Genomic DNA, 24,431 nt, shown 5'->3' with positions numbered 1-24,431 from the left:
AATGTAAACATCAGAAGAAATATGTGCAGTACAGGCTCATGGATGCTTTTAAGAACCTAATACTGTTCTTATTCTTGAAAAATTTTGAGTTTTAAATTTATAGCCTTCACCTGACAATAACAGCATCCTGAATATGCTTTGCTTTTTAAAATGCACTGAATGCTCAGACTTCAGTAAAAAAAATTTATTTTCAATATAAAAAGTGCCAAAATATCCACCAACATCGTAATCTATTCAACAACCAGCTTACTCTAGTAATCAAAATTGCAAGCATCTTTATTCACATTTTTTAATCAAATTCCTTTCACACGTTTCCACAGTAACCCGAGTCCCTCGAAAGTGGGAAATTTGCATTTCGATTGGCTGCTGTAGTCCATATGTCCAAGTTCATATAGGCACGGAAGGGGTTAAACCTCGGGTAGTATTCCTGCTTACACATAACTGCCTGGTTTTCCACGTGGGTCGAGTGTTGGGTCGCGGCACTGACAGGGCAGCAGCTTTCATAAACATCGCTCTGAGGTGCCCAGATGGAACCAAAAAGTCCAGACATGGGAGACAAGCTTCGGGTGCTTGAGAGGTAGGGCTGTAGGGCAAGATAAAAATCAGCATGGGAAACTGCAAAATGGGAGCATTTGCCAAAGAAAACGTGGCAATGTAGTACCAAATGGAAGGAAGCAGCATTTATGCAGAGAACTTAGGAAATGCACAAGTAGAAAGTCGTACACGAGTTTAAAAACCACTGTCGCTGCTGAAAATATTACAGCAGCATTACTGTGTGTGTGTAAAGGCACTTAACTAAATGAAGCCATACAAGCTCCTCCCTGCATGGCATCGATATTACTGTAACAGGAACACAATACTCAGCTCTGGTCAGGCTGTCAAGAAAAATAAGAGAGAAACTGAAGACAGGTGAAAAGCTCCATGCATGTTTTGGACTCAAAATTAAAAGAGAAGGACATCTAAGAAATGACAAGAAAAAGGCTGAAGTATGTGTCAATACTGAAAGACTATGCACGCCGGGAGCAGAGAGGGATATTCAGTTTGGAAAAGAGACTCTAATTGGGAGCAAGGGAATTTAGTTAGAAAATTTCGAAAGCTTATAAAGAACCTCCTGGAGGGCAAGATGTGTTAGTCTGCGAGGAAGTCTCTTGGAGAAGGTCATAGAAGTCTTGGGACTTTTAAAACTGAATGAAACACTGAAATGTATTGTGGGGAAAAGCTCGCCAGGGAAATGAACTGAATTATCTAATGTATTTTCCAATCTCTACCTTCTGTGTTTCCTGGCATTCCTGAATAAAATATTAAATAAAGCCACGTTTATTTTAGGAAACAGTCTTCTACCAGTTTTGCCACTTTTTAACACAGCAGAATTTTCACTTTTGCAGTCGGAAATATTTCTTGCTTTATTCGGTTAGTTTTATTCAAAATAAATCTACTGTAAATTAAAAAAAAAAAATCTGAAATAGAAGATTTTGAATTATGAGCAGAAGAGAAGGTGGTTACAATTAAAGACCACCCTGAACTGAAGTCACTACATTGCACTATGGGATGACACAAACATGGCTGGTCTGGAGCATAACAGGTCAAAGTCAGCATTCAGAAATCTGCACTAATCCAGCTTAAATCACTTGGATTTCCTAGCAAAAAAAAAAACCTGTCAAAGTCACTGAGAGCAGCTGTCCATTCAGCTCTACAATTTCCAACTCTCTTTGGGTTTTGCTGTCAGCACTTTTTGTGTTCTACCCTCATCTGGAAAGGCTGATTTTGATAGGAAAAAGTCTCGGTAGACTATGTAAATCCAAAATGTTTTTCCATACGTAAGATGATTTTAGTCAATTTTCAGGCAAAAGGATCTATCCTAAAATTTCACAGAAAAGGTCCAGTAACATCCTTGACCACCAAGGGACAAAGCTGGGCTACCAACGCCAGCATCAAATACATACATCAGGCTACTTAAAGGATTCATGGAGAACGTGTGAGCAACAAGGAGAGGAAGACAGGAATGCACTGGGAAGGCTTTGAAGAGGCACACAAAGGCAGCACCTCGCAGTGACAACACTCACTGTGGAGTTGACGTAACTGGCGGGCTCCCAGGTAGGTGGCATGTTGGGAGGTGCGTTCCAGGCGGAGGGACAGTTCTGGTCAATGAAGGCTGTATTCTGCACCGCTGCAGTACCCGGGAAGCCACTGGGGTAGTTCATGTTTTCTGCCGTTTATAAAAGTAGAAAAGACAGAATAAGGTTTTTGCAGTATAAACAGTACTGACATTTCTGTGGAGCAACACTGAATCTTCTCAGAGTGAGCCACATTGGAACCCACCTAAGCCTTCAGCGACTTCAGGCAGCTTCAGGGCAGCACAGCAGCAAAGCATAACAATTTTTGTTAACAAGGCTACCGCTCTGTATTAGGGACCCAGTAACAAATTGCTATCAGGAGGACGGGATAAAGAGTTGGCAATCTCCCTACTGGAGAACGGAGTCTTTATTAGCCACAGAACGCGCATGGCAGAGCCTACCCAGGCTTCACTGCCAACATGCCTCAGCTCTAAGCACCCGTGGGATCACCGTGCTGCCTGTGATACTATAGCCTGACCTTTAATTATTGCTTAGGTAATGCTAAAGAATTCTAGGTTGCTGCCAGTGTGCTTCCCAAGCCAAGAAATTCTAGCCTGGAAAGGTAATTGGTCACAAGAGGTGTTCTGTTTCACACACTGGAAGGCAAAAGTCTGCCAGAGGGGAAACAAAGAAAATAGTGCAAAAAGATTTGTGTAATACTGTGGTCACAAGCACTTCTCTCTATTCCCTCTCAAACAGAGTCTTGTGTGCTGGCTTTTCAGGCTTAATAACTCCATACGAAGATCAGTCTTCTCATCCACCACATGCAGACACTATTTATTGCTACAGAGCACCCAGTCAGCTGGAAACTGTACAGTCCGCTTAAGTAATGCACGCCCACATGTTTATAGACAAGCTCAGCCTTTTGTTCTACAAAAGGTGAGAGAAAAAGCCATGCCTAGTGGTAATTCATAAGCTTTATTTCATCGTACCTTCTGGGAAAGCACCATATTCATTCATCTCTAGTGGACAATACATGTTGGAAAACTGGCTGTCACAAGCTGCATTCCAGTCGATGAAGCTGTCCCAAGAAACAGAAAAACATGCTGTCAGAAACAATTCGCAGAACTTCTGAAAATTATTTGGAAATACTTATTTAATCTAAAGCTGTTGGATGCAAAACGCCTGTAACTGATGATGAGCCTTTTCACATTCCACTTGCCAATTCTGCCAATACCTGCTCTGTGCCACTACATAATCACGGCGATTCTCTCACTGAGCTTTCTGTCCTCTGGGAGGATGAACAACTTGTAATGACGGCTACCAGAGTCCTGCAACACCTAACTGGGTTCAACTTCTTCCAATGTAAAAAAAAAGAACTGTACTTCTTTCCCCACAACCACGGTAATGGTAAAGTGAAATAATGTGATTTGAAACAGAAGACAATGTAACACATTCTAAAGCATCTGAATGCTTGACAATAGCAATTAAAATGGAGATTTCTACTTTCCCTACCACATGTGTTGAAGTCCTGTTAAACGATTATGTTTTCTAAACTACACATTCATGTGCAGGGATTACACTTGTTTTAATTAAAATAATTTCAGCATTTCGAGAAGACTTCTCAAAAGTAATGCTTGAAGATATCTCAGAAGCAAAACAAGCCCTGCTATGCAATGAGTCTGAAGAAGGCCAAGTCTGGAGCAAGTCTGGACAAGACAGGTATATAAAAGGATTTCACATTGTGTTAATTCAGTTTTACTATTCAGGTGAGAAGTTATCGTAAGTTATCACTACTACACATGAATAAATAATTACATGTAGTTTTGCACATGAAGTCCAAATTGAGATTGGCATATGAAAGCAACATCGCATAATACAGAATCTCCCTCAAATCATCATGTATTTCGTCTGATTTAAGAGTCAGACAGACTACTGGCCATTGCTGCCACTCGTCAGGGCTGCAGTTTGTTGACATGCCAGACCTGAATTCAGCAGGCTGGTTGGGATCACAAGATCATCACTCGGGAATTTCTGCATTACCACTCTGTCATTTTGCGTGACAGGATATGACCTGAAGAACTGGCCGTATTTCACTGCTACGTGGTGGCAGAATATTTCTTCTGACTAGTTTGTGGTGCATCTTTCATTAGTAAAATTTACGGTGTGGAGAGTCTAAAGTACAGCAACTATTCAAGTTCATTACTACAGGAAGATCAACCCAAATCTACACAGAGCCCGAAACAGACCAACTTGTATCGTTACACCACCTTCAAATGGGACTATTTGCCTTTATTTAACAATGTCTGTTCCTGCTATTTAACACGAGTACACGCTAGAAAACACACCGCATGATATACAGAAGCTATGTATTTAGCAAGAGGGCAATGAAGCTAAAAGCCAGGCCCTCTGCCTGGCTATGCAAAAGAAGTGGAAGAAACTGAAAGCTTTCCAAAAGGTATTTAATTAAATTTGGAAGAAGTTCTGGAATATCTATATATGAGCAGGAACACCAGTGAATTTGTCTTAGCAAAATTGATCACAATGTACTAATGGAAGAGCATAAACAACTAGAACTAAGACTGAAGCAACAGCAAGAATTTTACTTTATCATCTGCCTTACAAATATTATAAGCTCAAGTATAGTCCTCTGCATCACCGAAACCTGAACAAAGCATTATCCCTACTGTTTACTTGAAACGTAACAACTTGCCTGTTATGGACAGAGGGGGTTTCTTGGATCATGCACGGTATGTTATTCTCAAGGTTGTAGTTTAAACTGTTTGTCAGGCAGACTGGTTGGGCAGGCCACAAGTCTCCTGTTGGGTAAAGACCTAAGAAGAGAAAAGGGAATGAAATGCCGAACAACAGGAAGAAGGCTCCAGAAACTCTGAATATCACAATGATACTTCATTCTCAGATTCACAATAAATATTGTATGCTAGATACAAAAAAATCTGGAATTATTAACCACTCTATTTTTTGTCATGTCTTTAAACAAATCTCAAACATTCTATTTGTTAAGTATATATATATAGGTATAAATTTGAACCACGAAGCTGAAATTCAACAAAACAGGGCAAGAAATTCTTACAGAGAGTCCTTAATTCATCAGCCGCCAGCACCAAGGCAGCACCCTTCCTAATGGCAGGATGGACAGCAGGGACATGGATCCCCACCAGCTTCCCCCTGGCCCCCATCCATCAGTCAGAAACCATCTCTGAAGTCCAGCAGCATGAATGCAGTGGGAACAGGGTTGGGCTTTTAATAGACAAGAGCCATTCATGACCAAACAATATGTGAACTAGTTATGGCTGTATTTAGCCCCCAGGGCAGGTATTCATTGTGCAGCTCTCTACGGACTGAGCGCCCTGACTGCCCACAGACACTTGGTTCCCATCAACTCTGTGAGAACAGGCAGCTGGAGAAAGGAAACAATACAAATTAACAGTTTCCATGAGACGAGGGTTGCAAAGTTAGCTCTACTTCATTATTTCACATGATATTATGAATATTGCTACCGTGGAAGAAGTTTAATCAGCATCTGTGTCCTACCAGACTCAGGTTAAACCTGGAGCAGCCATGGGCAGGCAGTTCTGCTGCCCAAAGAACCATGTGTCCTCACCAGCCTTCCAACTACACCTCACCATGAGGCCTGTTGCTTTTATGAATCCCACTTAACAAGTTAATAGTACTTCCCTTTGAGATACAAATAATGGAAACTCAAAAGTTTAAATAGCCCAACGCAACCTCATTCATTATTGCTTTCGAAGTCCCAACTGGAAATTTAGAGAGAAAGGTGGTTGTATTTATTTGATGTTGAGCTTCATTTTAACACAGCAACCAGTGCTCTTGATCTCCCAATTGTATTATTTTGGGGCATATCTCTGTGCAAAGCAAGAGGGGGAAAAAACAAATACCGCCTAAAACGTGAGTTGAAAGCTAAATGCTGTCTTCACACAGAAGATGGAGCAAAAAATGTCCAGGTTATAAGCTTTTCTTTGTTAACTTTGCTCCTAACTTGTTTAGAAGTCAAGCTCTAGTAACAACATGTCTGTCAAGTTGGTGTATACAAGTGTTACAGGCAACATCACTGAAACTGCTTGACAAAGTGTGCAAAAAAACAGCTCCAGTTGTTAATAAAGTAACTGACCTTTACTTTTGTCAGGATCTGCAGCTATGTCAGTGAAACTGGGACATAAGGTTTCAGGATATTGGGGGATGCTGTTCATGTCTCTGCTGAATGAAAAGAAAATTTCATTTCTTAAGTCTAGATACTATTATATTTCATAATCCAAAGTATTTCAAAAGAAATATACACAGATATAAAAAGTATTCTAATAAACATCACGATTGTTATTGCTTTCCCAGTCTTTCTTGATTTTTCTTATTTTGAATTAATCACTGTACATTTTTTTAAGTTTTTTTTTCAATTAAAAGCCAGCTACTTATTACACATGCAAAATGAATAAAATCAATACATCTTAATTAACCCACTTTCATTATCAAAGTATCGACCTATTGCAAATTAATTCAATGGCTCTTTTCTAAAATTGGCAAACAAGTTATAGTCCATGAAGATGAGCAGGATCTCTCAGAATGTTTCAGTGTTCCAAACAACTCTCAGGCAAGTTTACTTTCATGTGCATGAAGACACACAGGCACACATGAACATCAATTTTATATTTATCAAACCCCAAAGAAACTAGTTAATGTGAATGGAAAGGGAACATTTTCAAGCACCAGAATCCCAGAGGAAAAGGATTAAATTACTCTTGCTAGTGAAAACAGAGAGTCATGAATGAGAAGTGAAATGAGGACTTGTAATAAAAATTGTAGATGCTATCTCTATTACAGTGAAGAGGTAGAAAGGAATATGGGGGAGGGAGAAATCAATGTTCATGCCGTATATCCTAGGAGAACATTATTCCCATTAAAAGAATAACATCAACTTGAAAGTCTCACGCCCACCTTTTGGGGGTTTTTTAAAATCATTTTTACTTTGATATAATTAAGTGCTAATAGAAATGTAGTAAGTTGCTAAGATCTGGAAGAAATGAGAGGGGAAAAACAACTTCCTTTTTTCCCCGATTTTATTTTATACTTGGAAGCATTTATCGCATTTCTCCAGCACAATCCATTTTGCATATATCATGTATTGAAGAAGATTCTTCTTCTTCCAGCTAGTAAGTATAATGAGATGATCGTAAAAAAATGACAACAGGCAGATATAATTTATCACACTGAGACAAGATTTCAAGTTGATGGTGTTTCTTTAATGTCTTACAGGTATAGATTCAAATTTTTACCTGGTATTGCAGATGTTATGAGACAGATTTAAAGTGATAGGAGTTTCAGATGGAAAATCATTTTGTGAAATATTCTCTCCTAAAGAAAAGAATGACTGTGAAAAACAAAGATCCTAAAAAAAGAAGTATGCATAGAATATACATACACACAAATAGACTCATCAATGGTGTTAATCAAGTCTTCTCTCAGACTGGAGTATCACACAATTCATTATCTATTAGATCGGAGGTTCAGATACACCACATAATATCTTTTCGTGATGTAAAGTTTTATACATGTACAAACACGCATGTAAGTATATGCACGTTTTTAAAATATTCAAAACAGCTTTTTTCAGGTACTCAAGGCTGGTTTTACTTGTGTCACTTCAGCACTTTCTTTAAAATTTAGTTCTAGTGCTACATCAATCTTGACAGCTATGGTGGTGACAGAGTTTAGATATTCCACTATTTTAATGATGTTCAGGCATTCAAAAAACTGCAGTAAATGAACCACAGTTCCCATTTCTCACAGTAGTCAAGTGGCCCAGATCTCCTGGCTACTTATGCCTCAAATACCACCACCCAGTCTCAGCATCCTCAGATCTGAACTGCTTTAACACATTCCTCATTTGTGGATTTCTTAAACAGGTATAACAAAAGGATTGTATTTTTATGACAATGATGTGATGTAACAAATTCAAAGACAGAAATTGCTTTGACTAGAGACTCTCAGTTATTGTGTCTTTCCATGAAAACTAACTGTGCAGCTTCCTCAGTGAGGAGCCTGACATTTTCTCTGCAGCCTGACAGCCCATCTTCATCTCCACAAAACCTGCGGTACTTTTTTTTCAGGACCAAGTTCTGTCAACCTCTCCTCGTGTTTCTGAGAGGTGCCCTATAAAAGGCAAGTTATGTGCTCCATGCCACAGTACCCCTTTCCATTCAGAAGGAAGGCTGAAACTCTGCCCGCCACAGTGCAGAGGTGATATTTGCGGGACTTACGGGATGGAAGAAAATGCCTGGCAGTGATCATGGGCTTTTTATCTCCATCTGAACTGCTGGTGCTGCTCCAGCTACCCCAGCTCCCACGACTGGCACGAACGCTTCCTGATGAACTTCCACAATCCGAACTTGAATCAGAACAAAACTTCTCCAAACACTTCTTTTTAGACCGTTGATAGAAGCTTTCTAAAGAAGTTGTGAAAAAAAAACCACCAAAACTCAACACAAAACATTTGAAAAAGACTTTCAGCTGAAGATTCAGTGAAAAGTCATTTGAAACATGAATTTACAAGGATTCTCTGAATATCTTGATAACAGAACAGAAAATAATATTTACTGTTAGCCTCAGGCTAAATGTGCCAGCCCCTACCATGAGGAGCTTATGACCTACATGACATCCCCAGTGCGATGAATGCAAGTCAGGATACAGTGCAGTTAGAGGCAATAGTTTGAAAGAGGGAGTCCATATTATTATTTGAAAAATATGGTTAATATTTTAAACATGAAACATATCTTGGCCGTGGGAACATGCACACTAAAAGCAATGCTGCGAGTAATTCATAAGCGGTATATTCACTTCCTAATTATTCCATCAGGGAGGCAAAGAACAATCTTATAAACTGATACCTTTCTTCAGCCCTCCTCTTCCTAAAATCCAGGAAAAACACCTAATTACAATCCTGATGGAAAGGCAGGAAGCAGGTTCCCAAGCTAGTGGTGGTTTTTAAAAATGACCTGCCTATTCTAAAGGTGGCGCTTGCAATAGAGTCGCTTCAGTTAACAGCGGCTGTAATTTGAACATGCAAGCAGACTGTCAGCCCTCCACCCGGGAATGATGGATTATGGCTTCAGAATGATTCACCTTCTGATCTGCACCACCAACCAAGCCCTCGGAGAAAGCACATGGAGCCCTTTTGAAATGAGCACGTATTATTTTAGGCACTGCATCGCACCAGTCCTGCCATCTTCGCGTCAGGGTTCGACGGGGAGAGGAAGGAATACAGCTCTACTGCCACAAAACTCACATTACATTTCTTCCCCCATTTAAGACAATTACGTTTGCGTACCTGTTTCTCCCTGTATAGACAAGCTCCCAGCTTTCTGGTCTGCTTTACAATTTTCCCCGTTACCCTGAGGACACCAGGCTCTTACTCCAATATTCGCTCTCAGTTCCGGCCTTTCAAATTCACTGCACATATGCTTCAACTCACTCGGCTCAGGGACCCTAATACAACCACACCCAAAGAAACATGTTTGCGTTTTACATTTCAGCTGTATTTTAAACACTTCAATTCAAATGGCTATTGAGGCAGGATATGGAGCAAGCGATAGGTTTAGGAGTCTTATTCCCCAACTTTACACAAACCTAGAAAAGCTTTCCCAAAATGCAATACCACACAGACTACTACTTCTCAGGGGGAGAAGCAAAATAATGCATGTATGGTTAATTCCATTCTCTAATGCACTTGCAGAAGGCAATCAGGTGTTACAGTATACAAAGATCTAGATAAAGAGAAAACCATGTCCTACGTCTAATTCACTGGCACAATTATAGCAAGAATAAAACCATCATCCGAAGTAATCTTAAGTTTTTGCAAGTAAAACTGAAATAATCAGATCCAATATCATAATCAGAGAGTATTGAGGGAAAACAAATAAAATCCAGCTGTCAAGTTTCTAGAGGAAGGAAATGGTTACTTCTTAACTCAGAAAGCACCAACTGCTGAATCCGTTCAAGGAAGAGATACCAAATTTCAGTATTTCACTTCCATTTTTTTTATGCTTCCTACCTACAAAGGTGTGCATCCTGCAAAGATTTACAGATATGCTGCCTTCCCATGCAATGAATAGTAATTTGTTTATAATGAGTTATAACAGGCCCTTCAGATTTACAATCTCCTTGTTAAGTCCACTGACCTCAATAGGACCACTCCCAATAAAAATTGTGATTGTGATGTGACTGTGAAGGCTTTGTAGAATTGTGACCTTAATTCAGAGAGCTGGGGAAGGGGAAGGAGAAGGATTTTCTCCTCATAAGTGTTTCTATTCTAGCAGCAGTTTATAATTGGTATTTTTTAACAACAATCCAAACAAATTAAAAGAAATTTTAAAAGAAAATAAAAAATAATTAAAGAGTAGTTCAGCTGACTTTAGAAATGTATTTAAACAAACCTCGGGGCAGGGAGGAAGTAACTTCTTAAAGCGCTCTCAATATTCTTTTGAGCCTAGTGCTGCTCTAACGTTTTTAATCATTAAGGCAAAAATGCAAGCCCCTGTCTCTTTTCTATGTATTTCTCTTTCTAAACTACTAGAAGACAACATTCCTTCAGTTACTCAGTATAGCAGATAATTCTCCTGAAGGCTGAATAGTTTCAACAATTTTGTTTTCCTGTTTTCACTGCAGAGAATACATGACTGGATTTTACCCACACAATACAAAGGAGAGTAAGCATCCAAACTTCAGAGACAGCAAATTCCAGAGTACAACACAGAGTGACCACTGCTATGCAGAATGGGGTGTGTCTATACACATGCAGATTTACAAATGGAAATTTTTCTTTTGCTGGTGATACTTAGTACTGCACATTCTTAATAATAAAGGCTCAGGCCAGGATTAAAATGTGTTTATTTAAATAGATAAAGCAATCCTGCTATTGTACTATGCAAAACTCAGAAAAAAAAACTATGAAAACATTAAAGCAACTCTGTATTTCTTCATGATTTGGTGAGGCAATACATACCTTGTAGATATATTAACATTCTTCTTCTTATTTTTTCTAGATGTTCTATTTCTATTCCAATTCATATTTGGTACATTTCCTTCCTTCTTCTCCTGAGGTTTCTTCTTCCTATATGCATCTTCTTGCTAAATGTAAAAATACGAGCTGAGACAATACATACTTTAGAAAATGAAGTTACCTCAGTAAATGAACTCCATTGGATTTTTCTAGCTAAACTTCCCTGGACAAAATGACCTGACCCAAATGCATAGTTACTCCATGATTTAGTGCCTCTCCACAGCACATCCTCTCTCCAGCACCGTCAACTTGACCAGCCTTTCCAAGACTCTGTCCTTCAAGACACCAACAGATGATGAGAGAGAAATGTTTGAATTCCCAGTGTTAGCATTTTCCCCCTCATAGCATCTAGCTCTGACTTTCAGGGAAATAAAAAAAATAGGGGGGAGAAAAAGGAAAGCAGTCAATAAAATTCCCAATGTGCTAAAACCAAAAAACATCTGCCAGATTTATGATCAGTTTGTATGTAAGTTCAGCAGCAATAAATCCTCCCTTTCCTCAGCAGCTGGAGGGCTGGGGGGCGGCACTCATTTGAATTACAACTGAGGAAATTATGGGGTAATTTAACCAAGAAATAATAGTCATTTTTAAAAATGCAAGAAACAAACTGAGCACCATCAGCCACACATGGAAAGAAGGTTGTAATAACAGTTCCCAAAACAAGACTAGACCCTTTCTTTTCTGCTATCTGTTCCTCAAACATGGTAAGCAATTCCTCTTTACACCTTTTTGCCATGGGATTCCTATCCAGCAGACAGGACACAAACATAACCCAAAATTCTTGGGTTTACTCTGATGTTCTTTTAAGTGTTTTACGCTGCTTACAAGAAAGGTACAGTCTGTTAAGGGGCTGCTGTATTCTCAAATGCAAATTTCTGATGCAAAGCCCTGTATTTAGAGGCCAGGTCTGCAAACGAAGGCCAATATGCCCATCTGGGGCACCTCTCCTCCAGAGTATGTTCCCACATCATTACTGTGGTTGATAGCTGGCATTAGATTCCAGCACGTTTGTGCCTGCTCTGACAATAACAAATAGTATCTCTGGTTGTGATACAACCAATATCATAATACAAGAGCTGTTTTAATTTTTACCAACACTGTTCATCATTCTAAAAAAGCGGCATTAGTATGCAGTAGATGTGGGACAGCACGTCTGTGTATTTCTTTATTCATCCGATTTACAGTGTCTCAGATCTGTGACTGTACATGAGTCCCCACATACACATACTTACCTATATATGTGTATACAAATATAAATAAAAACGAAAAAGATCCTTTTAAACTTGAAAAGCAGAAAGATCACAATACAAACCTCAGAAGTAATCTCCTCTTTTGTGCAGCATGGAGTCTCTTCCTTAGGTCCTTTATTAATCTTTTTCTCTGTGGAAGGCTTTAGGTTGATCTGCTTTTTTAAAGTCTCACAGTTTTCTGTTTCATTCCTGAGAGGCACTTGCTGGCTATTCCCTACAATTAAACAGGAACATCAGTTTGCTTGGGAAGAGAATGGGCTCTCAGTCATAACCACAACATCTTCTACCTTTCTTTAAAAACAGACTTGTGCTCCTTTCCAAAACACTAGGAGACTAACTTCTAGGCTGATGATGCCGAAAATTTCAAAATCAAAAGCTAATGCTGTATAAAAATTTCTTATAGCAGTTGCAAGAAGTAGCTCTGTATTGATTCATGCTCATGGGCACACCAATCCTAGCACATGCATAAATTACCCAAATCCTGCTCATCTTATCTGAATTTGAGCTATCTGGGTCCCAGCCATGGGTCCGTAAGGTAGAATCTGCAGCCAGAGAATACTGGCCTAAAAAACAAATAGGAAAAAACCCTGCAAGCTGAGTGGCGATTTTACTTTTCAAAAATGGATAGATCAATATAAGGACAGTCTTTATTTGTTTTACGTCTCTAAAGTGCTCTCTGCATTCACTATGAAGAAAAAGGGAAGTCATCCTTTCTTTAGGATAGTTTCTGCATTAAAAGCTCATTTTCTTGAGAGTCTTGTGATAAAGAAGAACTATTCTTGTGTAACAAAAGCCAAGAGATGAAGAAAACGAGAGGAAGCCTGCCCCAGCAGCCAGCTGAGTTGCCCAGTCGAGTCACAGTCCTCAAGCTGGATGGGACAGAATTAACTTCAGCTCTGATCGGTTCCAGGTATCTCAGGTATCTGCAACACATCCCCTGTGATCTGCTACTGAGACCTGTGGCTGGTCTACATGAGAAACACCATCGCTTATCACATTGAACTGGTCTTCTCAAACATTTTTACAGTTTCTTATCTACCAACCAGCTATGACATCCCAGCTCTGACTCAGCCGCTCTCTGCCCTCTGGTGCAGGCACTCACGGTCGCTGCAAAAGGTGCCCATGTGAATGAAACACTGGGGGAGACACCAGGCAAGGGAGGCTGCCAGAGCTCTAAAAAATGCTCTGTTGTTATCCAGCATGCAAACATGAGAGCATCTGATGTCTTGATGACCCCCCACTCACGCAAAAAACGGTCTGTAACTACAATCAAGATACAAACACTGCAACGTGGTACTTCTTAGACTTCATCTATCCTACCAGACTTCTTGAAACACAGAAATACATCCCTGATAGTGCAGAAAACCACAACTGCTAATACGACAAGGCAGCAGATTACCTTTACCACTAAATACAAGTAACTGTAAGTACTCCCGAGACACTCTCTCAAGGTAGAAGTTCTGTCAATGAAGACGTCTAGTGCTTCCAAATTGTTTCATGTATAACCATGATTTTCACAGCCTGTACTCAGTTACTTTTCTGTGCACATAAATACAGTTAAGATATAATTACTAATTTTTTTTATTTCCCCCATCTGATTTCCTAGTTCAAAACAAAGAACAAACGCCACTCTGCAGTTTAGGAGCACATGAAGAATGTCAAAGTACTCTGCAAGTATGAGTGAAATTATCCTGCCTCCACCTGAGACAGGACACTGGCACTCGCTGTATCTCACAGATAATGACACAGTGGGAAGCAACGGCCCCAGGGTAACAACTACACCCCGCAGCGGGGCCTGAAATCCCTCTGTGCTGGCTCACTTACTAAATAAACTCTACCACAGCTACAGCAAATGCCAGTCTTCAGCATTCAGCTGCTTTGCTGAGTGCCTAAGTAATGCCAAGCTGCCAGAGGACACATTCTCCTACTCTGTTCTTGATTTCCCCCAGGTGCTCTTGGGCTGCTCTTAAAATTCTGGGCTGTGAAGCTAAGAGGCAAGACTTCCCGGGCAGCTTAGTTCCACAATTAGAAAGACAACAACAAAACCACAAAAAAACCTCACAACATAAAACCAAAACGACAGGATAAAAAATGCAGCTATGCAGTTACTAAAAGAAATGTTGATCTGTGGATTCCTACAAAATATAATTTCACAATACTCTGATGTCAGCTTTTGTTATTTTAGATGGTTTTATCAAAAGTGTTCTGGATATCCAGTACTGAATACGCTTGCTTGGTGACTCTAAAAATCAGGCATCACTGGGATGTTTCTGAGTATTTGACAAGGCAAATTTGTATCTTATAAGCAGATCTATAACATCAATTATTTTAACCATTAAAATGTTACAGCACAAGCCTGAAATCTGTAAACCAGGCAAATTTATGATTTATGAAACAACTTTTAATTCAAGCTGTTTCCTTAGGAATGTAAACAGATAAATCACAGTGAACACATAAGAAATACCACATCTCCTTGTCCCACACAAAAGACAAAATCCTGTCACAGTGAACTCAACAGAAGATTTTACCCAATAATTTCAACTGACGGAAACGGCAAAAAAAATTACCACTATTTTTCCTAGAAATTTCTTGCAGTTCTGGCTGTTGCTGAGGTGAATTTCTGGATGAGTGACTTTCAGGTAGCTTCTTGGACATCTTCACAGGACAGAACTCCTGTTCTTTGAGCTCAACTAGATTTTCTGAAGTTTTAAGGTTAGTTTCCTTAGGAAACATACATGTTTGAAGATCCTCCTTCAGATCACACTCTGAAGAAGTATTTTTAATGAGAACTGTATTTTTCAGTGCACTTTCTTCTTTACCCAGAAAGTTTTCTGGAAGAGTTAAATTCTTGTTAACATTTATGCCATTTGCATATTTTAGCGTTACCCAGTTTTCACTGACAACATCAGTGCAAATGTCCTCTTTTGGTGCCGAGATTTGGTTCTCCGCAATCTGATTTTGTTTCTCATCAGTAGTTGCAATGGCACTGCCAGCTGCTGTGTTTGGTTTCTGCTTACTGTAGTAAACTGAACATTTGTGTTTCTTCTGAGAATGGCTGTAGGTCGCAGGACTTCTCTTTGCTGCATTCTGACTTCGGCTGGAAGAAGTGCCTACAGACAGGAATCCCTTCCCTTTACCTTTATCTGAGGAACTATACGAATCCATAAACGTCTTGCAGCTTCCCCTGGAGAGAAAAAGAAAATATTTGAGATTTGTCTTTATCTATGAAGCTATCATGAATTGGTTTATGGGATATTTTTGTAAGAAAAGAAAGGGGAGCATATATTTACAAGCCATGGGACTGCATTAGGTCTTCAATATGGCATACTGGCTAAGCACAGTCTGATTTCAGCGGGAATTGAGCAAGACTCTAAGTATGTGCTTAGACAGCAAACATATGCTTCAGTGAGTAAGTGCCTAATTGACCACCCAAGAGATTTTAGGACCATTAACGTACTCCTCATTCTTTCCATGGCTGCCACACATGGGGTATCCTCGACTTCTAGCACACAATTTTTACCCCAGGTACTACCGACAATATACAAGACTAATAAATCCCTGAGTTCATCCATTTCGCTTTTGTGGAGATGAATATACACCACCACACTGAAAGCTCTCTGAAAGAGGTCACCTGGAACACCATCTCCTCTAAACCAGCCCACGGCCATATCGAAATACAAACAGATAGAAAGCATCACTCCACAATAAACAGGGTACAAAATAAGGCAAATCAGAATAAGAAAAAAGTATTTTTACTTGTAGGAATCAGAGCTGATTACGCCAACAGAGTTGCTGTTCTGCTGCAGTGAAGAACTAGGATTTGGCCTCTGTCTTGATTTCATAAACTCTGCTAGAATATACTGGGCTTGCTGGAAGGCTATCAGAATCACTCCGAGCAGGGACAAGCTGCCAAAGAAAACAACAGATACTGATGTCTACAGTTTTCAGGAGTATTCAGTGAAAGAGTTAAAAAGCTTCTAGCAAGATGCACTTTTCCAACATGTTGTTAGAAAATGCTAAGAAGACAGATGGGAAAACTCAAAATGTAGTTTAAAATAAGTAACAGTTGTAGTGGCCTTTTTTTTTTTTACCTTTTTTGCTTATAGCCCTTGTTTTTCTCTCAATAAAATAACTCAGTCATGAGCTTTACAAAGAAAAAATCTAACGAAGAAAAAATCCATGCTAAAAAAGCTAATACTCAATTTGAAGATCAGTTAGAAGTAAGTCTCACTACAACACAATGGCAATAACTCTTGATATCTATCAGTCTTCTGAGTAGTTTCTATTCATTTATGGCAGTTATGTCATTATTTTGATATTTATTTAATACTGTCTCTTTCTTTTCCTAGAGAAAATGCTGTCATAAAATGGGTTACAAATGCCACCATACTTCAGAACTAAAACTGAAGCTGAAAAACATCCTCTCTTTCTCTCTAGTGTATTAATTGCACCCAATATAAATTGATCAGAATGAAAATCTTTGTAATTTATCAAACCACCTTCTCAAACACGCAGTATAAATTTTGTCAGCAGGAAAACAGAATGAGAAATTCCTGATTTTTGAGATCCCTGTAGTTTCCCTTCTGCTGCATCTAGAACCATGTAACGTGGTCATTATTGTTGCTTCATTTGTGCTCTGACTCTTTCAGTGTCAAAAGAACAATGCAGGCAGAACCACCGTGTGCATCAGGATCTCACTTAGGTATGCACAGGCATGACTACTTATCACCTTAACATTCACATTCACTGTTTGTTGGCACAGATAGTAGGAACTCAGAGGTGGTGTGATGAAAGCACTGCACGTCATCTGTGACAATACAACAACCAGTTCATACTAAGCAGTGCGAAACGTTAGTAAAAAAAGACGAAAGAAGAACATGTGTAGGAGCTCTTAGAAACAGTTTACCACATACAAGTAATGGGTCCACTAACACAAGCCAAATCATCTTTCTGGGGCAGACTGCTCAGCAGTGTGCCTAGCAAAAGCTAACAATGAACTCGAATATTTTTTAACAAGTGAAAGGAGGAAAGAAGCAGAAGGAAAAGCAAGTCCTCACTTTGTCTGAAACTCCATACATAAAATTCATGTGAATTTTCCAGAAATACTTCAAGATAATCTACCAGTCCACTTGATTCCATTTATGATGGTCAGATATTAATGCTACATGTGTGTCTCCACTGCAGGGGGAGTAAGGCTCCGAGCAAGGGGAATATGCACTGGGTATTCCTTTGGGAGTATCCTAGCCCTTTTTCTTTGCAGCCTTAACATGGAATTTTATCACGAGGAGCAGCAAGAAATGCTTGACAACTTCATCACACCTAAGCTGTCACAGCCAGCTGGCAGGACTCTCGGGAGACAGATGCAGTAGAGATTTAGGCACTATCACCACTAAAAAAAATTTAACACAAGCCAAAAGCGCTTGCTGACCTTTCACTGGTGGGTGCTTTCAAACTGGTGCAAGGGCCCTGAAAGCATTACCTTACAAAGAGGACAGTGAGTCTCCAGAAAGACTCTTCCCAGCTGGGTCCTGGCACTACATCTGCACACAGCGGCAACAGATGGTGAGGAAGAGTCACGTTGAGTGTGAAGTGGAACTCCAAATCGGCAGCAGTCACCAGCGTAAGCTCCCGGATTACCCATGAAGATGTAAAGTCAGGAGTGAATCTGCCAGGAAAAGCAGCAAGAGCTGGTGTTGGTTTTCCATTATTGGGCTGAATTAATTTTCTGAAGTCACACTGATATCAAAAAATGCAAAGTAAAAGGTGGCCACTGTCTACTTAGACTACCCAGATGGCACTGGCACCTAAGAGAGGTAAGACTTTGAGGTCATCTTCAAGAAGTAAAATACATGTTTTTATTGTGACTCTTCACAATACTCTTGTTAGTGTGGCTCGTTTTTCTTTTCTCAATGAGGTGCACATGATCAGTTCATGTTAGCCAAAACACTCTTTACCAAAAGCACAGTTGTCAAACATACAGGCACCATTATATCGGAAAGGACTGGGTACTAGGGGAAGTCTAGAACAAGGCTGGGAAGATAGGGAAACCAGAAGACGACATCAGATTTGTCTCTTCTTCTGCTTATTTCCCTGACCCATACCGTGGTGCTATTTGACTGCCATGGATACTGCCTGAAGGTACGACTTGCCTTTCCAATCAGTAGAGGTGATACTTGCCGTATATGAAACCACAGCTACTGTAATACAGTAATATTAACTATACTTACATTTCGGTCATGACTAACTCGACAGGATTTTTAAAAGAATCAGTTTTAGACTATGTGTAATGTTACGAAAACATGACTAGATTGTGGTCAGGTTACTTGGAACAAGCTAGAGAATAAACATCAAATTAAAAAAAGCCAGTGGAGAGCATTTCTTACTTTTTTGTTTTAATGTATTAGTTAATAATACATTGATAAAAACTACTATATTATCAATTTGTTAGTACTACCCTTACTGAGAAGGAGAAATGCTTATGAAATTTATATTCAAAGCTCACCAAATTCTGTGTGGGGGTGTGCTACTGGAGTGTCTGTTACTGAAATTTATTATTTCAAATTTCCACTTAAGTTAATTTGTCAGCAAATTTGTCAGTGCTTACACAATGCTGATCTCTCGTGATGAGTTCTGAGCCAGGAAAAATTCCTGACAGTCTAACACTTCAAATCCATATCCTTGGCAACTGTATCCATTGATTTTCATTGATGAAATTGTTATAGGAAGAGGCCCAATGTTCTCTACTTTGAAGTTCTTCGTAATGGATAGAATTTGCTTGCTGTCTTTCAGTTCTTAAAGAAAAAAAAAAAAAAAATCGGTGTTTAAAAATTATGTTCTCACATTTAGAAAGAAACCGCTATTTTTACTTTCAATCTAATAAAAATTCAGAAGTGACCAACATTTTAAGACAAACTGTTTTGCAGTAGGGCATTGCTAGACTTGTAACTATCCTCAGTCAGTATTTTGAGAGAACAGAATCTACACTTCTTATGACCAAGCTCTTCAGCTTTTTCTATTTCAACATTCTCTTTACTTAACATTACTGTACCATATCAGTATCACTATGGAGTAACACAGCCAGCTACAAAATCAGAGACCTGTTTCTTCTTACTCACGTCGTCTGCAGTCCATTAGTGTAGCTTCTGGCACCTTGAATCGAAGAGATCCTCCTGCACCAGGCAGTCTTCCCCCTACTTTGAGTAATTCTTTGGCTCCAAAGCCTTCTACACTGACCACATCCAGAACAGTCAAGTTGTTTCTGCCATAATATAAAAATCAAGCAGTCAGCCACTAAAACACAAATGAAGTTTGAAAAATCACAGCTTTGCTGTCTAGGTGCCAATCCAAGACAAGTGTTTCAGTAACAGAACCACTGGCCACACCTGGATAGATTTCTCCTAAATAAAGATAGGATCACTCTGGAACCAGTCACCAGTGAAGGAACAAGCTCTGTGGTCACTGCAACTGGATAACATCAGTGCCACCTACTAAAAATGGTTGCTTCTTCCATAAACTCTCTTTTCCTCTAGAGATAACCAACGTGTGGCTGCACATTAGACTCACTGGATACTTAAATCCTATAATTACGGAGTTAAGCTGAAAACAGCAAAGCCACCCAATATGTTGCTTCCTTAGCTCAAAAATTGCCTTAGTACATTCACATGCATTTTATAACCCCACTGATACACATCGAGAAAAAAAAAGGTCCTATCTTTTAATGACTGAGCCATAAGGCACAAAGACTTTTAAAGCAATTTTTATTAAACTGGAGGTATTCTGACTTGCGAATTTTGGGCATTTGTCTTTGCTCCAAGATTTGGCAAATTCATTTTTACACTGAGTTGGTCGATTCTCACAACTGAAACCTGGCTTACCTGATTAAAATAAGGGAAGCTACTCTTTTGTAGTCAGCTGGTGTAAAAATTACACCAACTTTTCTGGTTTCCAGTGGCTGCAAACTTAACCAAAGCAGCTCAGAACTGCATTTCTTATTGACGAGATCCTCTTGATGTGGATTCTGTTAAACAAAAATGCACTTCTTATTCACAGAAAACATATGTGTTTCAAGTTCTGAATAAAGAAAGCACTACATCTTTACTTAGCACCACATAAGACATTTTTGGCAAGGTGCAATAACTGCTAACTAACTTCTTATACAAAAGTCTTTCAATTTGACAACATAACACATCAGATAATGTTGTTTATTTGAGCAAGAGTTCATATTACTGCACTTATTATTATGAGGAATGTATTACTTCATTTTTTAAAAAAGCTTTTATTTGCTCAGATGGAAAATAAATTATATAGTGTCTTTCATATTCAAGAAATCCTGAAAGGCTTCATAACACAAGGAGATCTGACCGTATATCGATTGCATGGGGAAATGTAGCAACCATTATACCCTCAGCATAAGACTTGCAACTTCATTTAAGTGAGAAAGGGACTGTTGGCAAATATGTTGATCATTTGAGTCACTAGAAACAAGCCAGAGTGAACTCCCTGTCATATTAATTGAAGTCCACATCTACCAGAAGTTCACTAAGTCTGGAAAGAATGTATATTTTTGTTGTTGTTTTTTTCAATACTGCTGTTTATTCTATTTCCCATTAAAAAAAATAGCCCTAAAGCTTTCTAAGGTCTAAAAACAGTTCCAGAATACTAGAACTGGAGTCTCCTCTTAGAAAGGGGTGATCAGACACTTACAGCAGTCAAAACAACCATAAATGTTACAAAATGGGCTCTTGGCTTGGGTGCTTTTCAATTCATGGCTGTTATACTAATGGCTTTCCTGATCTCTTCCAGTCCAAAATGCTTTTGTTCTTAGTCTATTTTACAAAAAAATAACATAAAAAAGGTTTCAAAACCTGCATTTAACAGTCAATATTTATTAAAAGCAAACCACATACTGCATTTGCAAACTTCGCCCTGTCACTCTCTACAAAGACACACATGCACTTAGATGTGAGCCTAGCAATTCATTACACATGTATATGAAGTGACTAAGGAAACGATGACAAATTCAAAAATGTAAATATTAACAACTGGTGATTTGGTTGACAAGCCAAGACCCATCTCATACATGCCGAATATCTATCTAACCATACATGTTCCCCCTAGCTCTTCAAGTGTCTAATGAAAAACAGATATTACACATACTGATGTTGACATCTACTGCTATTTTTCCATTTGGTCTAAAGAATGGTGTATGGGACTGTGGAAATTCAGTCCTACCCACGTACTAGTGGAACTACTCTCTCTTTTTCAGCATGTGCCTACAGGCTAGGATTTATGAACTGCTGTCTCCTCTCTTTTACAGCAACTCTTACAACCATTGCCAGAAAGGAAAGGTCAGCTTTGATTAGTGTAGCAAACAGTCTTTTCTTTTTATAAGGTACTAATCTTTCATTAAGGTCTTAAAGCATATGTGCAAAAACATGTATCTACAAAGGACATTAAAGATGTGGCTACAGCATGCCCAAACAGCAAGGAAAATATGTCAATCCTCAGCTTTGGCACAAACTAGAAGCCTAAGAAGAAATTCTCTGGGTACCCTGGACAGTATTCTGGTCATCAGAACAAGCCAACATCCCCGATACAGCATCTTCTCTATTTCTGTCATCCATGACACAACACATCTCAGCACTGGTGTGACACAGTCAAGTGTTACCACACCCATGTTAAAAATGAGGCACTGGGAACCCAAGAGCACCATGACATTCCAACCTGAACCTGGGGGTTGCAATGAGACTGACGTGAAGTGTAGAAATCCAGCCTTTACCTCCCTTGAACTATCAGACTGAAAAAATGACCACCTAACTTCTGACATCACCAACTCAAAAGCCTGACGCTTCATGGTCAACCTGGGGCTAAATCTAAGTCCCCACACGGCATGCGAACTGTGGCCTCTTCAACACGTATGCACACGCATGCAGGCATGCACATACTCCCACCTTATAGTTGTTTTCAAAACAGACTCAACTCTGAAAAAAAAGTTAACCGCAAAGATACCAGCCTTACAGAGAATCAAGAAAACACCATTAAATTGCTTTGAATAGGACTTGGGAACGACTCAGGTGTAGTGTGGCTAGAAAAGGCTTTCTCTAGCATGTCAGACCACTTTTATCAGAATTTGCTATCTTACCCTGTGAGAACATTCATCCATGAGCCTGAATTCAGTGGTTGTGAAATTAATAGCTTGTATGTTTATGCCGAACCTAAAAAAAAAAAAAAATAAACAAATAAGTACTTCAAACCTAGTCTGTCAGAACTACATTGACTTATTTTCACATGCTGGCATTTATTCTTAAGTGAAGAATATTTTTACAATTGCATTTTGGCAGATGTGAAATATGGAGAATGTAGCTCTGCATTTCAACAGAATACACTACAAATCAATTTTATGTGGATTCCACACATTTGGAAAACAAACAAGTGGCTGGGCATTTTAGATCTCTCAGCATACAATATTGCAAAATACCACAATCAAGAAATACAGTTTCTAAGCCACAGAAACACAAATGCCCCAAAGCTGCTTCTGTCCACATAACTGTTAAGAAATAATCATTATCGAGTCTCATTAATTTACTCAAATATCCCTCTTTCTGCTCATGATTTGTTTGGGACAAATTCCTATTTTCTTTCACATACTTTGCAAATCGAATTCACTTACAGCAGTTTATTATTTGCCTGAGAGTAATTATAAGCATTTGACATCAAGGTATTAAAAACATAAATAAGAAAACCAATAGGTAAAATTTAGATTATAGAGGACTAATGGACCTCCAGCCACTGAACTGGAAATTCACTTGTCGTAGCTTTCTATGATATTAGCTTAAAAAGAACCAGTTAGTGGCTGTGATTTATGGTAAACCTAGAAGATCTACAGAAATGAAAGTGTGCAAATACACAGAAAACGTAATTTCAAACCACTAGAAAGAGTCTACATGGAAATTATATTTAGTGTGGAAACAGATGTAGTTATTAATGTGAAAATATATATACACATGTATATATTTATATGCACATACACATATGTATGTAAAGAAATGAGGTTAAGGAAGCAATTACACAGGGATTTGGACCCCAAATAAGCAAGTTACACATGTGAGTAGTCTCACTGGCTCCAACCAAGCAAATAGTCCTACCAACTACACAGCTCTTCTAATTTAAGAGTGACAGCCAGTGCCTATTTTGGTGAGCTTCAGTGCACCTCACCATGCCGCTTCATACTGTTCATCTAACTCATGTCTAGATTTCTCATTAGAGCTTCTCAGTTCTAAAACAAAGTTCAAAACAATGTAGAAACACTTGCTCAGCTGGCCCTAAACATTTGTGGTGGGGTTCCTGGCTCTGGAACCAAATTTTTCTTCCTGCCTCCTGTTTCATCTTCTTCAACCAGGGTTTTTACCTAAGAAAGAGCTAAGAAGGAAACTTTTTCTGGTAAGAAGGTTCAATCACCTTCCTCCTCACTGATCAGACTACAGACTCTGTAGGCTTCCCAAGCAGTCTTGCAGGGAGATGCACATGCCCAATTCTGCAAGTTGCTCCCCTCATCTGGGCAATTTGCACAAGCTTGCCCTAAGCCTCAGATCTTAGAAGATAATCAATTATAGTTTACAGCTGGCAGACATAAGCTTGCTAAAAACAGGCTCAATTTTGTTTTATCAATGACCAGGTAAATTATGAAGTCATGTGTCATATAGGGAGCTGCTCTGAACACAATATCTTCCAAAATGGGTCAGAATATTGTCCCCACTTAAGTCATGCTTTGAAAAATCAAAACAAACAATGAGGAGCAATCATAAGGCATGGTGAATACAACTTTTAAAAGGGAAAGCAGTATCCTGAGATAGTTATTCTCATTACCATTTGTTGAGCAGACTCAGTGAAGCTTGGGGGTCAGGGTAGTAAGAAAGAGGCAGAAGCTGCAACGTAACTGGGAAGGATGAAGGGTTTCTTAGTACGAAATATTTTACCTAAACGGTTTGGAGGGGAAAAGAAGAAGTTAAAAACTACACACTTGAGAACTGGAAGATA

At 39.1% G+C, this 24,431-nt stretch overlaps 1 protein-coding gene across 4 annotated transcripts in view; it reads right to left on the bottom strand.

The window, feature by feature from the left end:
- Positions 1–210: 210 nt before the first annotated feature.
- Positions 211–24,431, bottom strand: part of TMEM131L (transmembrane 131 like) — an 81,061-nt gene continuing 56,840 nt past the window's right edge. For 3 of the 4 annotated variants that reach the window (XM_065634516.1, XM_065634517.1, XM_065634518.1), the window contains exons 18-35: positions 24,261–24,370; positions 22,537–22,609; positions 20,270–20,412; positions 19,511–19,653; positions 19,000–19,186; positions 17,875–18,060; positions 16,152–16,301; positions 14,963–15,579; positions 12,458–12,609; positions 11,089–11,213; positions 9,415–9,572; positions 8,348–8,533; positions 7,364–7,442; positions 6,208–6,293; positions 4,768–4,888; positions 3,047–3,135; positions 2,064–2,206; positions 211–583 (exon numbers count right to left, since the gene is read on the bottom strand). In XM_065634516.1, coding sequence (XP_065490588.1) covers positions 305–583; positions 2,064–2,206; positions 3,047–3,135; positions 4,768–4,888; positions 6,208–6,293; positions 7,364–7,442; positions 8,348–8,533; positions 9,415–9,572; positions 11,089–11,213; positions 12,458–12,609; positions 14,963–15,579; positions 16,152–16,301; positions 17,875–18,060; positions 19,000–19,186; positions 19,511–19,653; positions 20,270–20,412; positions 22,537–22,609; positions 24,261–24,370 — 3,027 coding nt within the window. In that variant the 3' untranslated portion in view covers positions 211–304. The remainder of the gene's footprint in view (positions 584–2,063; positions 2,207–3,046; positions 3,136–4,767; positions 4,889–6,207; positions 6,294–7,363; positions 7,443–8,347; positions 8,534–9,414; positions 9,573–11,088; positions 11,214–12,457; positions 12,610–14,962; positions 15,580–16,151; positions 16,302–17,874; positions 18,061–18,999; positions 19,187–19,510; positions 19,654–20,269; positions 20,413–22,536; positions 22,610–24,260; positions 24,371–24,431) is intronic. The other variant, XM_065634519.1, reaches the window with a different exon arrangement.

Source organism: Caloenas nicobarica, chromosome 4 (assembly GCF_036013445.1).
Source record: "Caloenas nicobarica isolate bCalNic1 chromosome 4, bCalNic1.hap1, whole genome shotgun sequence".
Classification (NCBI taxonomy): Eukaryota; Metazoa; Chordata; class Aves; order Columbiformes; family Columbidae; genus Caloenas; species Caloenas nicobarica.
The sequence above is the reverse complement of the archived record's forward strand: the minus strand, read 5'-3'. Positions and strand labels throughout refer to the sequence as shown.